Genomic DNA, 22,007 nt, shown 5'->3' on the forward strand with positions numbered 1-22,007 from the left:
CTTTTCATGGTGCACTAAAGTGCAGTATAAACAAAAAAGTCACATAGATAAAGTATGTATGCATCTTCCTATTCCACACATTTTAATAAGTACAGGTTGCACCAGTCCTATGACCTTAAAGGGGTTATTCATCTTTAAATTAACTTTTAGTACAATTTATAGAGTGCTATTTTGAGACAGATTGCAATTGATCTTCATCTTTTATTATTTGCAGTTTTGGAAATATTTAGTTTATGGATTAGCAGCTCTAGTTGCTAGGGTCCAATTTAACCTAGCAACTAGGCAATGGTTTGAATGAGAGACATGAATATGAAAAGAGAAGGGCTGAAATAGAAACATAAGTAATACAAATCAAATATAACAATAAAATTGTAGCCTCACTGAGCAATATTATTTTTTCCTGCTGAGGTCAGTGGCCATCATTTGAAAGCCAGAAGAGGAAGGCAAACATTTTTGTAAACTGTCAAAATAATTGGAAAAAAATATGGTAATTAGGTCTGTGAATTTGTCGAACCTGTACCTGTACATTTTAACAACATTTTCCCACCCCTTGGAGTGAATTGATTAGTTTGATTATTATGTGCGAAGTGCAATGCCTGTCAGTTCAGGCACCAGATGTAGGTAATTGGGTAATTTATCTGGATGGCAGTATTCAGCTATATGTAATGAGTAGGTAAATTTCTATCCTCCCTTCCTTAGCAGCTCAGAATGAAGTTCTTGGAGTATCAGGTAAAGTCCTCTGTGGTTCTGGTGCTGGCTAATGTAATAACCAAATATTCTGAATAAACATAATTTAATTCTGGTGCTAGTTAATGTAACAACCAAACTGAATGTGTTTGGGGTGTATATTGTGTTTGAATATCCAAACTGTGGTTATTCATTTATTCATATTTGTTTATTCAGCTTCCAGGGCTATATGTAACAAGTCGCTGATCCAGTGGCCTTGTCTCATGTTTGTTCAACATTCAATTTAAATTAAAAGCATTGGTTGTTTTTGGAAAAGGTTGTTTATGTATTATATGCTTACTTGCTGCAGTAGTTAAAACCTTCTAAATGAAACCGCCCAGTCACATATATCTTATACAAACATGCTATGCATATAAGTATTGTGATTGCATAAATGCAGCAGTCAGCACTGGCTTAAATGTACAACCAAACCGTATATATGTGATCTGCTGGCATTTAAGTGTGCCTTGATTTTGCTGCGTGTAGTTACAGTATTCTGTACCTATAAAAAAAAAAAAAAGAGGCCAATTAAACAGCTAGGCTGCATATATGTAGTATACACTATATAGTATATACTAGTCTGAGAGCAGTGTCTTAAATGTGTACAGCCAAAAGGTATATATGTTTAATGCAGATGGTATTAATACACTTGATGTATAACAGCCGCTGAGACTAAAGTAATGCTGCAGCTATTCGATTATATATGTGTTCTATACATCTTAGTTTCAGAACTGTGGGTTTGCTGAAATGCAGTTGTCAGCCATATGTAATTTACTTGTTACAATCATGGCTCTTTGACCTGATTTATGTGCCTGCTTATTTGTAGGATATACTGAATCCTGCCACTGTTGTGTTGTTGCTCTTGGGTCTGATTTTATGGATATTTATTCAATAAGGCTATACATTTTGCTATGGCTTGAGGATCTGGCAGCTACTTTTGTTCTACATGAACAGCAGCTCACCATTGCTTATCCATATAGCAGGGCATTGAACTGGAGCCTGAACAATAAGGTTCTTTATAATCTATGATATTGATTTTCTCTTACTATGGATACTGAGTTCATCATTCTTTCTGGAGTCCATATTCACATTGGTTTAGATAACCTTTTTTTTTATACGTGAATGCATATTTAGTTACCCATGTAGCTATGACTGTGGCACAGGCCTGTCCAATCTTTCTAATGTATAATATGGCTTCAGAAGACCAAGTATATGCTCAGGGGACACATTGTTTTATATAAATGTAATATATAGCAGTCCAGGTGTAGCAAAGGCCATCAGGTGCTGTAGCCAAAATGGCAGACCCATTCAGAGTCTGACTGCACATGTGACAAACTATTTTTGCTTGGCCTAATGGTGCATGAGCGAGAAGCTTATATTCTGTTGTACTATCCTCTTCTCTTTCAGTGGAGTTATTCAGTCTTAAACCACCGGGCCCAAAACAGTTGTCCCCCCTGTTCCCGCTTGATGGCGAACCTTATGCTTTTTCAAAGCCTTGCAACTTTTTCCAAATAGTAGGCTAATTATATAAGTGTAAGCTGAATTATTTTAAAATGATGAACAGGCGTGAACCCATGTGCATGATGGGAAACTTAAAATGCTTTTATGGGTGGCTTGCATGCCACAATTTAACACCATGATCCAATATATTCCAGCATGTTATTGTAGTTCATAATGCTCCCAGTACAGTGATTCCACAACACATAATGCCTCTTATTAAATTTCCCATGACTGTGCTCTAAAGGGACAGGGAAAGAGAGATTCCATCATGGTAAGTTCATAAATCATATCACAGAACCCTAATCCAACCTTTCACTTTCTCTTCAAGTCAAATATAACAGAGCTGAACGTCTGATTAGTCCATTAGAGACCATCTCTTGCCTGGGCAGCTGGACCTTAATCAGGTAAAATATCCTGTCTTTCTCTCTGCACAGATTTATAACTGACGCTGCAGTGTTGTATTTAGTAACGACATCTTAATTATTTCATACTGACTTATTCCTATGAAGCAGTGGCAGGTACTGGGTCCAAAAGCAAACAAGACTGAAACTGCTTATGCTTGAATTTCCCACTGGGCCCCATTTTTCTACTGGGCCACCAGCAATCACAGGGTCTGCTTGCTTTATAGTTAATTTCTATTAATGATGATAACCATAACCGTACTACCAAAAAGTTGTGAATTTTAAATTCCCTTTTTTATTACCTTCATGCTTTAAAACACCAACATATTAACTATGTAGCTGCAGGGTAGCTGGATCACTTGAAAGTATATACAAATTGCAGCACTCCAATATCGCTTTAAAACTGCCTTTATTTTCAAAGTAGCATATCGATGTTTCGGACACAGTCCTTTATCAAGTTAGCTCTTTGTGTCCGAAACGTCGCTATGCTACTTTGAAAATAAAGGCGGTTATCGATATTGGAGTGCTGCAATTTGTATATACTTGAATTGGAGGTATGTGGAGATGGAACATACTTTATTGCGTTAAGACTTTAAGTATACAAAGTGTGCTGGATAATTGCTGTGATAGCTGGATCACTTAGTCAGACTGGGGTGGAGACCAGATCAGACTGGGGGGGGCCCCCGAGGCCCACTGGGGCTGCTGTCTCGGGGGGGCGGCCCTTTGCTCTCCCCTGCTGTGACGCAAACTGTTCTTCGGGCTGGTAGCAGCTAGAAAGAAGCACAGGGTGTGGATCTGTGCCAGCGGGGCCCACAAGAGCGGGGGGCCCACTGGGTTTGCACAGATATCCTGCTGGCCCAGTCTGACCCTGGGTGGAGAAGACATGGCCCTCTCTATGCTGGGCTACAAATGTGTAATACGGTGGGTTGTGTTGTCCAACTGGCGGGCTGCATCCGGCCTGTGACTCCCCCTTGTGTGGCCTCCCATGTGAAATTCTGCCTGCTGTGTCTGCTTACCTGTGTAAACTTTAAAAGTATCAGTACTGAGATTAACTGGCCCCTGCGTTTTTTACACCTTAAATACCTCTTATTGTTCACACCCGTAAAGTCCTGTACTGTTACTCCCTCCCTCCCTGTCCTGTACCTCCGACATTGCATAGTGGTGCCCTACTACATCGTGACCAGAGATCAGGTGGTTATGGAATGAAAGTTAAGCTTGTTGTAACTTGAGAGTAACACTGGGCTGGGGGTAGGTAAGGGAGTTGGTTAAAAATAAACTGCAGTGGTTCTTTCTTTTGGCCTCTTACACATACGCTTTCTCTTGTGCTGGATATCTTGTGTTTGAGGCATTTAACAGCACTGTATTTCTTATCTAATCCTACTCACTGTTTAGGTTTAAAAACTTGTATATTTGCAGCCTGCTTTGGGGACATCTCACGATGATTCCTTGCTGGTATTATTATTTACGCTTTCACCCTTTCATTTGCATTATTGATTTATCATTATTAGATTTTGTCAGTTCAAACCTATTCCACTGAAATGTACCACAGACTGATGGTAAATGCAAACAATGGAACAAGCATTTACAAGGTAAGTCTTGTTTGTGAAAGCTTACAACTGGGGATGCACCCAATCCACTATTTTGGAATTTAGCCGAACCCCCGAATCTTTTCTGAAAGATTTGTCTTATTACTGATCCACATCCTAATTTGCATATGCAAATTATGGGATATAAGTGGGAAAAAGAGAATAGTGTGCACAGCTAAAATCACTTCCTTTTTTTTTTTTGTGATGAAAAGTCACGTGATATTAAGGATGCTGGTTCGGCCAGGCACAGGATTTGGCCAAATTCTTCTGAAAAAGGCTGAATTCTGACTGAATCCTGGATTCACTGCATCCCTGCTTACACTATAGGGGGTGTGTGTACAAATGAAAGACAAGGCATGGCTTTGTAACTGTGTTCATCACAAGCCCAACATTTCAGATTTCTGTCCATGCAGAGATCATCAGGAATTATATTATAAATATTTATATTTATTATCTTATATGGTCAAATGTATGCGGGCACCTGCCTGTCCAGAATCTCAATCCAAAACCAGCTATGAATTTAAAGTTGGCCCTCATTTAACTGCTAAATCAGACTTTACCCTCTGCTCTTCTCAGAATACTTTCCACTTGTTTTTGGAATATTTTTAGCTAGTTCTGCTTCTATTCACATGTAAGAGGCTTGGCAGTGATGTTGGGGAAATGGCCTGGCTCATAGTTGGTGTTCCATTTAATCCCACAGGTGTTCAGTTGGGCTGAGGTCAGAGCCTTGTACAGCAAAGTGAAGTTCTTCCAGCCATATTTACAGAAATGCAACCATTTCTGTATGCATCTTATTGTATGCTTAGAATTATTATCCTGCTTAGACCGGAAAGGAGCTAAAACTATAGCCCCAAAGTAGGGGTGTGGAATTGTCAATAATTAGGTTAATCAGAAATAAGATAATAAAAAATGTTAATAAGCTACAATAAATAGATAACCCCTGATCTCAAGAACTGCAACATATTAAGTTCTTCGAAAGACAGCTGCACAAGTTCTTTGGGTGTCACACAACATCCAGCTCAGAGGAAAGTGATATTACACCAACTAATGATGGTCCAAATATGAAACTAAAACAGGTGACTGCTATTTAGTCTGTTCATTTCTCAAGTATTTGTTTTTTACATTTGATCTTACTCTGGTATTTAGTGACACTCCCTTGGTTTAGAGGAAAGGATTTGGACAACCCGGAACCTGTTGGCATTATGTTTTTGTGTGAGGTCATATAATAAGCATTTCTGCATCTTACAGAATCACATAAATTAAAACAGGTGACTGCTATTTAGATTTAAAAATTGTAAATTTAAAAAAGGCCAAGCTTTGATACATTCTTTACGTGCCCCAGTAATAGTCTGTTATATCCTTCTGTGCTGGATGGGGTTGGTGTACGCAGTGCTGCTATAGCCAGTCCTATTCTTTGTATGCACCATACTAGAGTGAGGATGAGTACAGAGAATCTTTAAATTAGCCTTTGCCCTGGACTATGGAACTCTGATAAAACAGATTGAAGGGCACAGAGATTATAGAGCAATCTTAGGTTAGAAGGCAGGAGAAATTATGCATGGATGCTTCTGACTGTATGAGATATCTGAATAGAAATGATTCCCATTATTTGCTACAGCTGTCATTTCTAAAGTATAGATCTGGCCCACTTAGTAGGTACATTGAGAGAAGGGGACACTGTGTTGGCCAAGAAGGGTTGGATTTGTTTTGTTGGATATACTTGGAAAACCAGACTGAGGGTTGAATAGAATGAAATCTGGAGTGAAGATTTACTTGATATTATTAGAATTACAGTTTTTGTAATCGAAAGGAGCCCTGAACCCCCCAAAGGGCAGGTTAAACAGAAAATGTCAGAAAATACTCTAAAGCAACAACTTTATGAAATTGCTTTACTGCTTGCCCCTGGTAATTGCTATATAGTGAAAAAAATTAGTAAAAACGAATTACACCGGAAAGCGCACTCTGAGAACATTTACTTACTTACTTTTACATGTACAGTAATATGTCCTTAACTTAATTTATATTATATTTCTATATGTTGATGATATTCTTTGCCATAGTCCTTTCAGCCCCATACCCTGTATAATGAAAACATGTATAAGGAGGTCAGCATGAATGAGCTGGTGATTGGGCAATCCATTGTCATGCTGAAGAAGGGTGATATAACTGAGGAGAGTACAGATGCCATAGTAAACATCAATAATTATTCTCTGGTCCAAAACTTTGGTAAGTATTACTGGTAGTTGCATAACAATAAGCTGTGTGTGTGCCAGATGAGGAAAGATCATACTAGTCAATTCTGTGTATAAATAAATACATATCTGATCTTGAACCAACCAAACCACTAGTCCCTACTGAGATCACCGTGCAGCTTAGTATGTGATATGGTATGGGATTAATCTACATAGAGGATCCTTCTGTAATGTGGAACATCATAACTGAAGACTAGTTAACATTTAAATAACAGAGAGATGTAGGTAGGTATCTGGATTCCAGGGTCCTGGATGTCCCCTCCAGACTAAATCCTGGCTCTTTTCCTGCCTGCCTGTTTAGTTGCTTATTGGCGAATGTAATATGTTTTACATTGCGAGCATCACTAAATATTTGCAAAAACACCATTTTAAACATCACTTGCGATTTTTAATCGGGAGCCTGACTAAAGTCAGACCATCAAGCGGTTAGACCTTCAAGTTGGCTCTTGAACTGAAAAAGTTCAACAGCCACTGCTGTAGATTAAATACAGATGGAGCAAATGTTAAGATTTCTGGCTTATATGGCCTAGCATATCCCACCATAAAACACCATTTAAATAGATTCTGTTCTATTTCCATGAAAATGAATGCTGTGGCATTTTGTTCCACATTGCACCATGTGAGGGGCACAATACACCTCTCCAACATGAGCTCAGTGAATAGGCCATGTGCTGAAAGTACGTTCTGCCTGTTTAAATTAAGAAATATCTGTTGTTTCTGGTACTAAACAAAAATACAAAGCCAACATCACTTTAGTACTTTTAATCCTGAAGAACGTCAAAGGAGCTGATAAAACGAATTGGCAGTCCACTGAGAAGCCCCTGATAATGAACTGCTCAAAGACTGCTGCTTAGAGGAGGGAGGGGTTTGTTCAACGGTAGATAAAGAGCTTTAGGGCTCTTACAGACTAGCGTTTTTCCCTGCGTTCCGTTTTTCTGCGTTCAGCCGCAGGGGAGCGCAGGAATAGACGCATTACATTTTTTCCAATTGGGCTGTACTCACACAGGCGCGTGTAGGCGCCGAATGCAGGAAAAATGCAGCATGTTGCATCTCAACCTGCGTTCGGAGCCTATACGCGCCTGTGTGAGTACAGCCCCATTGGAAAAAATGTAATGTGTCTATTCCTGCGCTCCCCTGCGGCTGAACGCAGAAAAACGGAACGCAGGTAAAAACGCTAGTCTGTAAGAGCCCTTAACCAAACTGCTTTGATTATTAAGGGGGACTTAGTTCAGTGAAAATAGTCAAGCTTTCAAATTAGTGATTAATAGCAAAAAATGGGAAAATGTGCCTTTTTGTTTTTTTAATTTAAAACTAAGGAGAATGAAATTTCAACATTAGACCTATTTTTGGTGTTCATTTTAGCAAAGGTGGTGTTAGGTGTACACTGACCCTTCAATGCAAAAAAAAAAAAAAAGTATTCCCCAAACTTCATTACAGCATGAATAATAAATACATTGGAGTGAGAACATACTGTAAATACATTTAAACATGCACCGGGTAGATATGCTATGTCCATAACTAAGGGATATACATGACTAGAGGAAGCATAGTAAACATAGTGCTTATACAGTCATATGAAAAAGTTTGGGAACCCCTCTCAGCCTGCACAATAATTTGCTCTACTTTCAACAAAAAAGATAAGTGGTATGTCTTTCATTTCCCAGGAACATCCAAGTACTGAGGTGAACAAAGATTTTTAGTCAAGCTGTATTCAGTTGTATGAGATTAAATCAAATGCGAAAAACTGGCTGCGCAAAAATGTGGGTACCCTTGTAATTTTCCTTATTTTAATGCATGTAACTACCCAATACTGATTACTGGCAACACCAAATTAGTTGGATTAATTTAAGCCTGAACTTCATAGGCAGGTGGGTCCAATCATGAGAAAAAGTATTTAAGGTGGCCAATTGCAAGTTGTGCTTCTATTTGACTATCCTCTGAAGAGTGACCGCATGGGATCCTCAAAGCAACTCTCAAAAGATCTGATAACAAAGATTGTTCAGTAACATGGCTTAGGAAAAAGGCTACAAAAAGCTATCTCAGAGGTTTAAACTGTCAGTTTCAACTGTAAGGAATGGAAGGCCACAGGCACAGTTGCTGCAAAACCCAGGTCTGGCAGGCCAAGAAAAATACAGGAGTGGAGTATTGTGAGAATGGAGCGGTATATGTGAGGGATTGTGAGAATAGATACAGACAACCCAAAGATGACCTGCAAGAACATCTTGCTGCAGATGGTGTATCTGTACATCGTTTTACAATTCAGCGCAATTTGCACAAAGAACATCTGTCTGGCAGGTTGATGAGAAAGAATCCCTTTCTGCACAAGAAGAACACCGCATTCCAAGAAAAACACCTGCTACCTACTGTCAAATTTGGTGGAGGTTCCATCATGCTGTGTGGCTAGTTCAGGGTCGAGGGTTGGATAAATTCAACCCAATTCTTCAGGATAATGTTCAAGCATCAGTCCCAAAGTTGAAGTTATGCAGGGGTTGGATATTCCAACAAGACAATTACCCTAAACACACATCCAAATCTACAAAGGCATTTATGCAGAGGTTGAAGTACAATATTCTAGAATGGCCATCAGCCCTCCAACTTAAATATTGAAAACTTATGAGATGATTTGAAGCAGTGTCCATGCTCGGCAGCCATCAAATTTAACTGAACTGGAGAGATTTTGCATGGACGAATGGTCAAAAACACTGCCATCCAGAATCCAGACATCAAAGGCTATAGGAGGCGTCTAGAGGCTGTTACATTTGCAAAAGGAGGCTCAACTAAGTATTGATGTAATATCTCTGGGGTGCCCAAATCTATGCACCTGTCTAACTTTATGATGCATATTTTCTGTTAATCCAATCCTTTGTCACTGCTGAAATACTATTGTTTCCATAAGGTATGTTCTATATTAAAAGGAAGTTTCTACTTTTTAAAACTCAGAAAATGATAAACAGAACTCCAAAGAAATAAAAGGGGTTCCCAAACTTTTTCAAATGACTGTAATTAGGAGCCTTTCCCTGTTTATCATATGTATTATTTGCAGGGCTGGATTTACAAAGTGGGCACCCCTAGGCCCACTACCAGTCGTCACCCCTGTCCCTTCTAGGGGGACAGGCGCAATGGGGATTGGCGCACACGATATCCAGCTCATCCCCAGCGTTTTTGAACCAATGTGGGTGTGGTTGGGCAGCATGCCTCCCCCCTAAAATCCTGCCGCCCTAGGCCCGGGCCTAGGTGGCCTTTCCACAAATCCGGGCCTGATTATTTGAACTAGGCAAAAGGTTTTATGAATTAAGAACCAAACATTATGCCTGTTTCATTTCACTTTTATATTATTTTTTTTTTTTATTAACAGGGGTATCCAAAGACATTTTGGCAGCTGCTGGGGACATTGTTAAAGGAGAATGCTCTCGATTGGGTATGATTAGGGCTTGAAATGATTGATGACTGTAAATAAAATAATACGTTAAAGAAAATGTAACACTCATAAATTTATTTGAAACTACGTTAAAGAAAATGTAAAACAAATTTGTTTTGAAACTGCTCATCTAAGCACAATTTATACATATAGTTTTCAAGATACCAGCAGTTTTAAACCTCTCGTAATGAAATTTAAATTGTTCCCCCTGCTGTTTTTCAGCTACAGTCAGCCTAAAATTAAGTTCACAAGGACTGAAACATCTTGTGATGTGAAGGTAGTGTGCAGATATGATATTTCTCTGGTCAATTCTAAGTAGATCAATATCACACTCCTTTAAAGAATAGGGAAATTACCAGGGAGTGCCAAATGTTAGGCACCACCCAGTGATTATATTCGGATACCTGAAATCCTGAGCTAGTTCTTTTTCTAGTAGAAAATTGCACCAGCCCAAGGTACTTCTCAGCAAGCACAACAAAGCGTCTTTCTTGCATGGGGGCACATGAGCAATGGAGTAAAAAAAGGTAGCTTTTTGCTTATGTAGGGAGGCTGTGAATGCCTGTCCCATGTGTCGTTGGGTGGAGTTCCCACCCCTGCAAGCTGATGGGAAGTGCTGGGAGGGAAGAGGGAGAGTGAGAGAAATGTACTGTAAGATGCCAGGTATTACTAAACGTGAAAAGGCAGTTGGTAACTCCACTGGCAGCAACATGCACTCTTTTCAGGCCATGAAAAGCCAAAGAGAGTCCTTGTCAGGATCCTGAAGAAGTCAAGCTGGCCATAGACCAGCAGATTATAGCCTATGTCAGACGAATGTCCATTCCATTCTTCCGACCTGCAACTAACCATTCATATTCTAAATTAGGAAAGACAGCTATCACACAATGCTCAGGCCATTAATTGATGAAAGTTATGTCCGACAGATAGTAGTGACAGTCTCCCATTGAAATTATCAAAAAAAAATTATCAGATTGAACTGATCGCCATGGTGCAAAAAATGTCGGGACACTCCACCCCAATCCAAAAATCAAAGAAATTTAAGGTATCATTGTGTTTATGGCCAGCTTACCAGAAGCCAAACTAGCTACAATATTATGTGAAGTTGTATGTTTGCAAGTCATTTAAAGTTAGTGTCCTGCAAGTCATTTAAAGTTAGTGTCCTGCAAATAAATTTTATCTGTGTGTGATTGCGGATCATCGACCTTCCCAGGGATGAAAATTACAGCCCAGTCTGTTCTGACCCTGGGGGGAGGCATGCCATTTTCTCTTTGAAGCTACAGGACTCCTGTAGCTTCAAAGAGAAGGAAATCCGTGCAGAATCTCCTACAGTAGAAGAATAGGGATAAATGTAAAAGTTCTGCTTTTTACTCTACTGCAAATGCACACCTGGTGCAAAGAAGGAAGATTACGCCGTGCTACTCAGAAATACCTCAAGCTGGCACTGTTTTCTGCTAACAGGGCACCAGCCAACAGCATTAAGTTATTAACCACTGGGGGGTGCCTAACATTTGCCACCCCTAGTGATTTAACATGTCCTTTATTTCTAGTTTAAAAAAATACAAAAAAAATAGCTCTTATATATTCTTGTTTTGTTAAGCATTTGTTATAAACTTGTGCTCTGTTTCCAAAACACCATTTTATTGTTTTCCACTTGTTTCTCCACCCTATGCTCATGTAGGAGTGTGCCAATGGTCAAGGTTTTTCCATTTGAGGAAGCAATAATGTGGTGTGTAAATTTCACACTGTTTTTGGGACCCTGAGCACCAAAAGAATATCTGTGTTTTGGACAGACAAAGTTAATTTTTGCTTGTTATTCCTATTGAGAATACCCATCAAACAGGCCACATGACGAAAAATATATTATTCCCTAACCAGTAATAAATAGCAACCCCTTTAATGTATTGCCTGAAGATGGGCTTAGTATTTACCATAGTATTTCCCCCAATGACTCCATTATTCTGGCAGCCAGGGGAGCCCAAAACAAATGACTGTGTAAAATGTAAAGTCTCATAATTGCCATAACTAATAAACAAAAAACATAACGTAATAACATAATGTATGCATACTTTCCCAATCAACACAAAAAAGCCCCAGATAGGACCATATCATGTCGCAGCACCAACTTTACAATGTGTGCCTTTGCTCTGATAGGATTCCACAAGTTAGTCATGGCTTTTGTGTATTAATAGCATGCTTTGTTTTAGGCCAACAACCTCATGGTGATGTTGTTGAGACTGGAGCAGGGAATCTGAATTGTAGTAGAATAATTCACTTGATTGGTGCCACAACCTGGGACAGTATTATGGCTGGAGTGAAGAAGATTCTGGAAAAATGTGACCAACTTGATCTAATAAGTGTTGCTTTTCCAGCACTTGGCACAGGTAAATATTCAAAGGAAACGTAAATCTTTTTTTGTAACTTTATAGTGTTCTGTTAGCGATTTTTGACTTCAAAGACTTTCTCACAAAGTTTGCCAACCCTGCACAGTTTATGTAATAAAATTTCGCAATCCCAAGGTGTTTTTCAAAGAAAAGATTTAACAAAACTTCAGAGCAAGTGTTACCACTAACCTTTGCTTAGAGATAATGAGCAATGTAAATTTTACATTGCGAGCAGCGTAAGGGCAGAGACAAGTGCTGTGATTCGGGTAGATAACCCGGCAACAAATCTCCTCTTCAGAGCAACTAATCTTCAGGAGCTGCCTTCCCACTGGCTAGAATGTAAATTGCTGGCGGGATGGCACTCTGAGCGCTTCGTTTTCCGAAGTCGGCTGAAGTTTCCTCGTCAGGCAACTTTGCCGGGCGACTAATCTCCCCGAATCGCAGCATGTGTCTCCGCCCTTAAAGGAGAAGGAAAGTCATCTTGTGATGTTAGGCACCCCCAAGCGATTGTATTTACTTACCTGAAACCCTGGGCCGGTGCTACTATCAGCAGAAAACTGCACTGGCCCGGGGCTATACCAATGAGCACCACGGATCAAATCTCCTTGCTTCAAATTTGCCCGGCCCAGGGTTTCAGGTAAGTAAATACAATCACTTGGGGGTGCCTAACATCACAAGATGACTCTTTAGTTAACGTTTTTCTTTTCGTTCTACTGTGCATGCGCAGCCGTGTGAAGAAAGTGGAAGAGGATCGATCCGTGGTGCTCACTGGTATAACCCCGGGCCAGTGCAGTTTTCTGCTGATAGGAGCACTGGCCAGGGGTTTCAGGTAAGAAAATACAATCACTTTGGGGTGCCTAATATTAGGCACCCCCAAGTGCAAGATGACTTTCCTTCTCCTTTAAACATTTGCCCCATTTAAACAACACATGTGATTTTAATTACCTTAGGGGTCTCAATAGGCATAACGAGTGGTACTTATCTAAATTAGTGATAATTGTGGCACATTCTGTAAAACCAAACTGGAGCTGCATCAACAGGCACAAGGTGCCCAGCATGTAGCCCTGTAGTGCCACATACTTTGTGTGATCAATAAATAAGTGCTTTTACAGTCTCTAATTTGCTGGGATGGATTCCGCTAGATGTTGAAACCTTGTTGGTGGGGTTGGCATTCCATTTAGCCACAAAGAGCATTCGTGAGGTTGCCATTGATGTTGGGGATCAGGTCTGACTCACAGTCTGGGTTCTAAGTCTTCCCACAGGCATTCACTTGGGGTGAGGCCAAGGCTCTGTGCAGACCAGTAGGTTCTTCCACTCCCATCCAATCAAGCTATTTTTTTATGTATAATTTGATGGATTTTGAGCTAATTAGTAATCTAGTAGTTGCATCTGGGGGTTTTGTAAAGGGCCCCTTTATATGAAACCATGGTTCTACTATGGCATTTATTGCTTTGCAGGTACAGGGGGCATTTCAGCAAAGCGATCCATGGAGGCAATTCTGACTGCCATAGAGGAATATCTGTCAAGATCCACCACAAGTTCCTTCCTAATCTATATCGTGGCTTTTACTCAACATGTCTACCAAGAATATTTAAATGTTTTTGAGAGCAGAATGTTCTCCCTCAAGGTACAAATATGTTCTAGTTGTACATTTCCTGTATTGTATATTTACAGTTTGGGAAGGAAGACTAATGCAAGTTCCTCAGGCATTCCAACTTGCCTTTTTCTGATAGAATGCAAGATAGTTTTACTTTTTTTTTCTGTAGCTGTGTAATCCATTAGAGAGGACACCAATCCCAACCATGGTCACCTTTTAATATAGCCTCTTCCTACGCTGTTTTCTTGCAAACTGTGTTGATTTCAGCTGTCTCATTTTTCGCAAATCGGAATCTACACACATGGCAATCAGGTTTGACTTATGCAAATAAAAAATATCTGCTCTTTCTTTTTCCAATATAGAAACTAACCCTACATGACCCAATATATGGGAGCATTGTGGAAATAATAAGAGAAGATATAACCACACTTAATGTTGACTGTATTGTGAATTTAAATAACGCAACACTAGATCGGATTAAAGGTAAGCCAAATCTAAAATAATAAGCAAAAGAGTTCGAAACAAGAAGCGCTGACAATGAAGGAAGTGTAAAATGTAGAAAGAGTAAAACATAAATCAGGGGTGTCCAAATTTAAGCATTCTTAAGTACTGTTCCTATATAGACACAATACTAATGTTACTCAACTCCTACAGGCAAAAGAGCTTTTTGAAAGCACTGATATAACTTTGATCTGGTATTACCCCATGGTTGCCAGAAATACTTGTATGTCTTTAAATAGCTATGTATATTCCTATTGTTCCCCCAGCTATTTAGCATGTTATCAGTAGATGTTAATATATATTGTAACTATTTAGTCTCCTTTCACAAAATTCACTATTTAAGAAAATACAGAAATGGCAGTCTCTATTAGTGTTTTCTAAGCACTGATAAAAAATAAAAAAGTCAAGTTCATGTCTCACAACTTGTATTATCCATGACTCCTACCCACTTAAGTCCCTACAATATGATGGGTATCTTCTAGAGAACAAACCCACACAAAAATGTCCTTGGTGGAGCACCAACCTTCTCGAATAGCTTAGCTAACTCAGTCTAATACTCCTAGAGTGTCCTGTTAAAGGTGCAATTCTGTCCCTCACATACCTCACAGTTAACTTAAGCTATACTTTGCATGTGAGACATAGGTGTGGCCCATGCAGTACCTAGCCTCGCAATCCAAGGGTTAAAGATCTTTTCCTAGTTCTTGCAATAAGGTATAGGGTTTATATATTGTAACCATACATACCTAGGAATATTTTGTACAATATGGCACATTGTCTAAATCTTTCTTTAAATTTTACATTTCTTTGCAGGTGTTTCTGGGCCAATCTTGTCAGCAGCTGGAGCAAATGTGAAAAATGAGTGTAAAACAATGGGTAATTTCTGTTTTCTTATTATAAATCTACAAAGGAAGCTTCTTTTTAGTTAAAATATATGGTACAGTACTTAACTGATTTTTACCTAACCCAGGTGGAATAAGACCAGGAAAGATGATACTGACAAGTGGGGGAAATTTAAGATGCAAGAAAATCCTGCACCTGATTGGTCCCACAAGAGCAGCTGATATAGCGTTGTCATTGGATCAGATACTACAGGAATGTGAAAAATATGCTCTCACAACCATTGCACTGCCAGTCATTGGAACAGGTATGCAGTGTTGTAGTTCCTTGTAAATGTTACATTGTCACAACTGGGCACAAATAATATTAAAAGGGAACTATTGTGAAAATAAAAATTTAATATAAGCTTTGGCATACTGAAATAAGAAACTTTCTAAATCTAATCAATTCAAATTTCTGTACTGTTTCTGAAATAATCACAAGTTAATCTTCACTATTCCTCTCTCAGCATCTGTTTCTCTTCATTCTGTCTTCATGCAGAAGTTGGGTGTCAGATAATCATTGACTGTTAGATCCAATATATCTTATTGGGGCCTCCTTTTGCCTAGAAGATGTATTGGAGCTCACTCTATTAAAATCATCAGAAATCTTGTCTCTCTACATGCCGAATTTGTGCAAAAGGCAGTTATTTTGTTTTTACTAGAATAAGTTTTTTTTATTTTAATGAGCTGTAATACATCGGCAAGGAAAAGGAACACCCCTATAAGAAATATTGGAACTATCTGACATCCAACTGCTACATGAAGACGGAATGAAGAGAAACAAATGCAGAGAGGAATAGTGAACGTTTACTTTATTATTTCAGAAACCATGCAGAATATTTAATTGATTGTATTTACAAAGCTTATTTCCGTATGATGCTTATATTAAATTTTCATTTATGAGAGAGTTCCCCCTATCCTGGACTATATGGGTCACCTACAAGCAGCAAGTGCAGTTGTCACACAAGTCAATCTTGGGTTCCTACAGCAGCCTGTGTCTATTGCTCTGCAATTTGCACCTAAAAAATTGGGCACACAAGTCATTTTGACACCCAGTGCTTTAAGTGATGCCATTTGGACCAAGAAAATTTTGAGTACAATTGCGTTTTGCGTCAAATGCAAGTGCACAAATTTTGGTGCCTCTAAATGACACACTGTCCGACATTGCCCCTTACACACTGCATATGTGACTCATTCAGATGCTCTTAAGCCTTCTCCATTTAAGAGCTAAGCTTCACCCTAAGGCACCAAACATATGAGAGAAACACTCCCTTTTTGTTCCCAGCATTCATGACTGCACAAGCGAGAGTGTCCATGATCTATAAATTCAGTAGACCGGTGTAAGATATGTTTAAAATTTTAGGTTCTTGAGAGATTTGCAAGTTTATTGACCTAGATAAAAGATTTTTGATACAGAAATTGCCACATTTTGGGATCGTGAGGAATGTATTTTCCTGCTCGCTCGCTCTCTATTCTGATTAATAATAATTTTGCTTTTGACAGGAGAAGCAAGCATTGATCCCAACGATGCCATACAAGAAATGTTGGAAGGCCTTAACCAGTATTTTCAGATTGCTGTATTCACCAGCATCAAGAAGATATACATCATTGCATTTACAGAGGAGATTTACCAAATATTTCAAATCAAAATATCTCACTTACAGGTAAAACCTTACAGAATCTGTTATAGGTTTGTTGGTAAAGCCTATATTATACTGCTCTTCCAATTACTCTAAGCAGATTTTATAATATAAATGATGCACACATTCAATTAAATTCTGGCTCCACCTTCAAATTACTCCATTTTTCTGGGACAGGAGCCTTGCCCCCACAGACAGTGCACTACATGTGAATGTGATAGAGTAGGGCCATGCATGGGGATGTCAGAAGGTAAGATTTCATAGCATGGGGGCTACATTTCATTTGGCTTGGTGTTTCCACCCATGAGAAGCGGCATAGCAGCCCTATGCCAATTTGTGCATCCTTCTTTTTAAAAGTTGCTTTCTCAAACTAAAAATGCTAAATAATTGTCATCTTGCTCTTGTCTAGCATAGGGAGATTGTGCAATTATTGGAAAACATCCCCAGGGCCAGTCTTCGAAAAAATCTGTGTTATTCCTTACTATCTATCTCATAAACCAAAAAATAATCGTGAGGGTGGTTCCAACAAAACAGGTATGATTCTCATTGGTGGATACTCATGCATTCTTTGTTCTTGGCTCTCAAAAAATGCTGGTGAGTTGACATGTCTGTAACCGAATCTGATAATACATAAGCGAGGTTATCAGAGCTGGACAGCATGCAAATCGAAAGTAAGAGATTTGCAGCATCTGCCCCATCATAGTGGAGGGAATTTTAAAGATAATGATGTTATTTTGTGGAAGAAATTGTGTAGTGTATAATAGTTTTGGCTTCCTTTACTCTGTCCAGTAAAACTGGTACATGGATTTAGGCACTGGTCACCTTCCTCTTTTACTGACTTAAGTCAATGGGGAATTGCTTATTCTTTTCTTCTCTTTTAGGCTACAGACATGAATTTAGGATTCAACGTAGTAGAAGGTATTTGGTGTTTTTTTTTACATGTGGCAACCCCCCCCCCATTTTCTTGTATAATTTTAATTTTCTAATTATACCTAGTATGGAGGAGTGTCTAAACTGTATTTTTTTTCCTTCTTTTGCTATTTGGGGTAACAGCCTTAGCTGTAAACGGTTAGATTTGCCAGTTTATTTATTAGGAATAGCTCTCATATAATTTTGGAGGGGTGCAAAAATTGTTTAATCCTTTCCAGTGATGCTAGTGCTGTTATCATTTCAGCAGCAAATAACCCACCAACATGGACAGCCATGGGCACAAGCGAATACTTGATCGTTGAACTTCCTAGGGATTCTACTGAATTTAAGACAATTGAAAATGATTTCTTAAATTCAGCTAAACCCTTGTGCTCTCAGGTGATTAAGGTAAGACATGCTCGCTTCAACCCAAATCAGATGCTCACTTTAATACACCATTTATAAACGGGTTACCTACTATCCTTGAGATCCTAATCCAGATGGTCTGCATAGCCCCCTATTATCATCAAGCTCTTGATCTGGAGTATCCAGTGCACATGTGAAGCAGGTGCACTTCCAAAACAGCTCACAAGATATCATATACTTTTTCAGATCAAAAGGGTTCAGAATGTGAAACTGTGGAGAATATTTGAGGTACAAAAGGAGTATGTTCAATCATGTCATCCCAACCAGCAAAACCACAGATGTCTTTATCATGGTTCCTCTGAGGGAACAGTTGCAAAGATCAGCAAATTTGGTTTTAACAGGAGTTTCTGTGGCAGAAATGGTAAGTTCAAGTGTGTTGATTTATATGGAAAAATGAAGCAGAGTTGGTTTAGGGAAGGGCAGAGATGGAATTAGTCAGGGCTTAAACTGCATATTATTTATATGTGCTGGAATATTTTTGGGCATCGGGCCTTTTAATGTCCTCTACATTAAGTCAAACGTGCAACATTCTTATTTTATGTTAGCCACATTTTGTCAGGTCAGAAAATGTAAGGCACATGTCCAATTATCGTCGGCACATGTTAAAAATGCACCAACACAAAACCCTGCAGAAAATTCTGTAAATTTTTTTTTTTTATATATATATATATATATATATATATATACTTTTTTTTCTCAACAGCTACACGCTATGGGAAAGGAACTTACTTTGCGAAACATGCATCATATTCTTGTGATGACTTGTACTCTGTTCCTGATGAAAATAGACACAAACATATCATCTTGGCATCTGTGATAACTGGAAAGTGGTGTTTGGGAAAAAGACATTATTTGGAACCACCACCAATGGAAGACAACCCAAACCTACTCTACAACTGTGTAGTCGATCATGTCAGCAACCCAGATATCTTTGTCATCTTCTCTGATTATGGTGCCTACCCGGAATACTTAATCACATGTAGATAGATCCAGTTCCAAATGAGCTGAAGGTTGTCTGTTACTTACTGCCACTGTACTTTTTATGCTTAACTAAAGAAGCTGCCCATTGGAGGAACGGAGAAACCAAGTCTATGCTAGAAGGGGTGTTTGGGGTTCTATGTGCAGGGCTGGAATATATTATCTACATTAGCTGTACTAGACTGGCCCACTGTGTGAAGACCCTGGGTTCCCTGAATGTCCGCTCTTGCCATGAACATGCACTTATGCCATGAACATGCACTTATTTCTGTCACTTATTTGTGCTTGCATTGTGTTATATTCACTACCACCTATGCACTGATTAAATGTTAACATTCTTCTATTTCTCTTGTGCTTTGCAGTTTTGATTATGCAGCACTGTATTCATTAGGTGCAGATGGCAGGGTTGGTATGTAGGCATACCCCTCTTCCACCTCATAACTTGTGTGTCTGATACAAAAGCTAAAGCAAAGAGATGGTTTACATAAAAAAAAATTTTTGTAATGTTTGCTACCTCGCCTATAGAAACCTAACCGTTCATTAGTAGTGTCCTAACATATCCTGTCCCCTAAGAGTGTGGGCACCAGGTCCCAATAATGGTGCTTAAACAATTAAGAGGACAGCAGTTGCTGCTACCTGTTTCATTTTCATCCATAGACTGAGCCCCAACCTGAAAGGAAGATGTCATACTGGTTCTGCTTTAGAAAGGCTGCATCTGCTTGCTTGTGTGTGTGCTTACAGAACTGCAAGCAAACTCTCCTATCCCAATAAGTCTTTTATTGTAAAACAAGTATCAACCTTAAAAATAAATTTAATAAAATATATAATGGTTTTTAAAAGTAGATTAAGAGCTTCATAGAGGGGGTAAAAATGAACTCATTATTCTGTATTCATTCAGAAATAGTCCGTCTCCTGCTATAGAGGGTTGCTGAATGTAGAGTTAAAAACCCTTTAGGGAACTATAGTTATTGAGGGGAAGCAGGTAGATGCCAAGGATTATTATACTACTATTATAATTATACTATTATTATAATTATACTATTGTATTATTACTATTATTACTATTATTACTATTATTATTACTATTATTATTACTATTATTATTACTATTATTATTACTATTATTACTATTATTACTATTACTATTATTATTATTACTACTATTATTATTATTATTATTATTATTATTATTATTATTATTATTATTATTATTATTATTACTATTATAATTATTATACTATTATAATCATACTATTGGTATAATTATTATACTATTATAATCATACTATTGGTATAATTATTATACTATTATAATCATACTATTGGTATAATTATTATACTATTATAATCATACTATTGGTATAATTATTATACTATTATAATCATACTATTGGTATAATTATTATACTATTATAATCATACTATTGGTATAATTATTATACTATTATAATTATTATACTATTACCCTCAGAAAATTGTGTTACTGTTATGTTAATATAATCTTGTAAATGTAGACCGTGCTGATGTAAGTGAGCTGTACTATCACGGTAATTGTCACTGGACTGTGTTCCCCAGCAACACAGAGCAGGCAGGAAAAGATAAACACTGCTTGGTTTTAAGAGTAAAAAGGTGGCTCTGAAGGAGGAAAAAAAGGTGACCCCTATTTGCACTTGTTGTTTGAGGATTGTCTAATGCTAGGCCTGCTTGATGTTCATGCATTAGGGATGCAGGCTACTACACACGTGGACTTGGCAAAGAGTAATTATTAAAGGAATTTGGCCGGGAGTAGTACAGGCTACATCACACCAGTATACGACAATATATAGTGAATAAAGTACCCCCTCTTGTAAATATAAGGAAGATTTTTTTTTATACAGGTCATGGAACTCCGAGGTAACTTCTAATAGCCTCATATTTTACAACTGGGGGTACTTTATTTATTATAATACACAAATTTCAGTGAGTCATGTGACAGAAATTACATCAGAACTCGCCATTTATAAGGATATAATTTACAAGATATTCATAGCTTTTGTGTATAATATAATATTTTGCTTATGACATGTATGGTTTGTTTGTGTGCACTGTGAATCATAGGATCCCAGGGGGCAGCCCTTATTTTTTAAAATGGCAATTTTTCTATTTAGGATTACTCTGACACATGCTACTAAAGGTATATTATTATTAAAAAAAAAATGGTTTATTTACATGGATCAGGTTTTACAGGTGAACTGTTTATGCAATATATTTTTTTTATAGAAGCCTACATTGTCGGGGGTATAGTTTTTCTTTAATCACAAAGCAGGACTATCACATTAAAAATGTTTCAGAACCAGAATCCACTGCTGGGCTGAAAGTCACAGAATGGAAAAGTTAAGACCGAAAACTAAATCTCACAAACTAGCCTATACATTTTATAGCATGTATTTTGGTCTTATTTATCAGCCACATCAGGCTACCACAATCCATTACCAAGGAGGATCTGTACCACAAAGATGTCCCTAGGGTTGCCATCAACCAAAAAGTATGACAAGTACATGGAGCCAGCATCATGTAGTGATAGTTGTGGTCACTACATGTGGTCTTGTAGTGATAGTAGAAGATAGTTGTGATCAGGGTCAAAGAGAACATCATAACTTTTACCAGTAATTTATGAATGAGGACACCTTTTAGATGCTTCAGAATCTGAAAGACCAAGTACATGAAAGCTGATAATAATGGCAGAGTTTCAGCCTTATGTGACAGCCTTTAAAGGAGAAGGAAAGCTACCAAGGCATTTTATAGCCAATATATATTCGTCACAACAGTGCAATATAG

The 22,007-nt window shown here is 38.3% G+C and overlaps 1 protein-coding gene across 2 annotated transcripts; it reads left to right on the plus strand.

Moving 5' to 3' along the window:
* The first annotated feature begins 611 nt into the window (after nucleotides 1–611).
* LOC108701325 (protein mono-ADP-ribosyltransferase PARP15) lies at nucleotides 612–19,533 on the plus strand. 2 transcript variants are annotated; one of them, XM_018235763.2, is made up of 15 exons: nucleotides 612–729; nucleotides 2,555–2,630; nucleotides 4,136–4,216; nucleotides 6,274–6,439; nucleotides 9,821–9,883; nucleotides 12,085–12,261; nucleotides 13,719–13,888; nucleotides 14,221–14,341; nucleotides 15,170–15,232; nucleotides 15,327–15,503; nucleotides 16,741–16,901; nucleotides 17,759–17,795; nucleotides 18,052–18,194; nucleotides 18,399–18,573; nucleotides 18,916–19,533. In XM_018235763.2, the coding sequence occupies exons 3-15, from the start codon at nucleotides 4,166–4,168 to the stop codon at nucleotides 19,197–19,199; spliced, it is 1,788 nt and encodes a 595-aa protein (XP_018091252.1). In that variant the 5' UTR covers nucleotides 612–729; nucleotides 2,555–2,630; nucleotides 4,136–4,165; the 3' UTR covers nucleotides 19,200–19,533. The 2 variants fall into 2 exon arrangements, with proteins under 2 accessions (XP_018091252.1, XP_018091253.1); XM_018235764.2 differs by having other exon boundaries at nucleotides 18,055–18,194.
* The last annotated feature ends 2,474 nt before the right edge of the window (nucleotides 19,534–22,007 follow it).

This window comes from Xenopus laevis, chromosome 9_10L (genome assembly GCF_017654675.1).
Source record: "Xenopus laevis strain J_2021 chromosome 9_10L, Xenopus_laevis_v10.1, whole genome shotgun sequence".
Classification (NCBI taxonomy): Eukaryota; Metazoa; Chordata; class Amphibia; order Anura; family Pipidae; genus Xenopus; species Xenopus laevis.

Bases quoted from the DNA above. Each gene is read 5' to 3' on its own strand.
- LOC108701325 (XM_018235763.2), top strand. From the start codon at position 4,166: ATGTACCACAGACTGATGGTAAATGCAAACAATGGAACAAGCATTTAC. The intron at 15,504-16,740 runs GTATGCAGTGTT...TGCTTTTGACAG, and splicing joins ACTGCCAGTCATTGGAACAG to GAGAAGCAAGCATTGATCCC. The intron at 17,796-18,051 runs GTATTTGGTGTT...TTATCATTTCAG, and splicing joins AGGATTCAACGTAGTAGAAG to CAGCAAATAACCCACCAACA.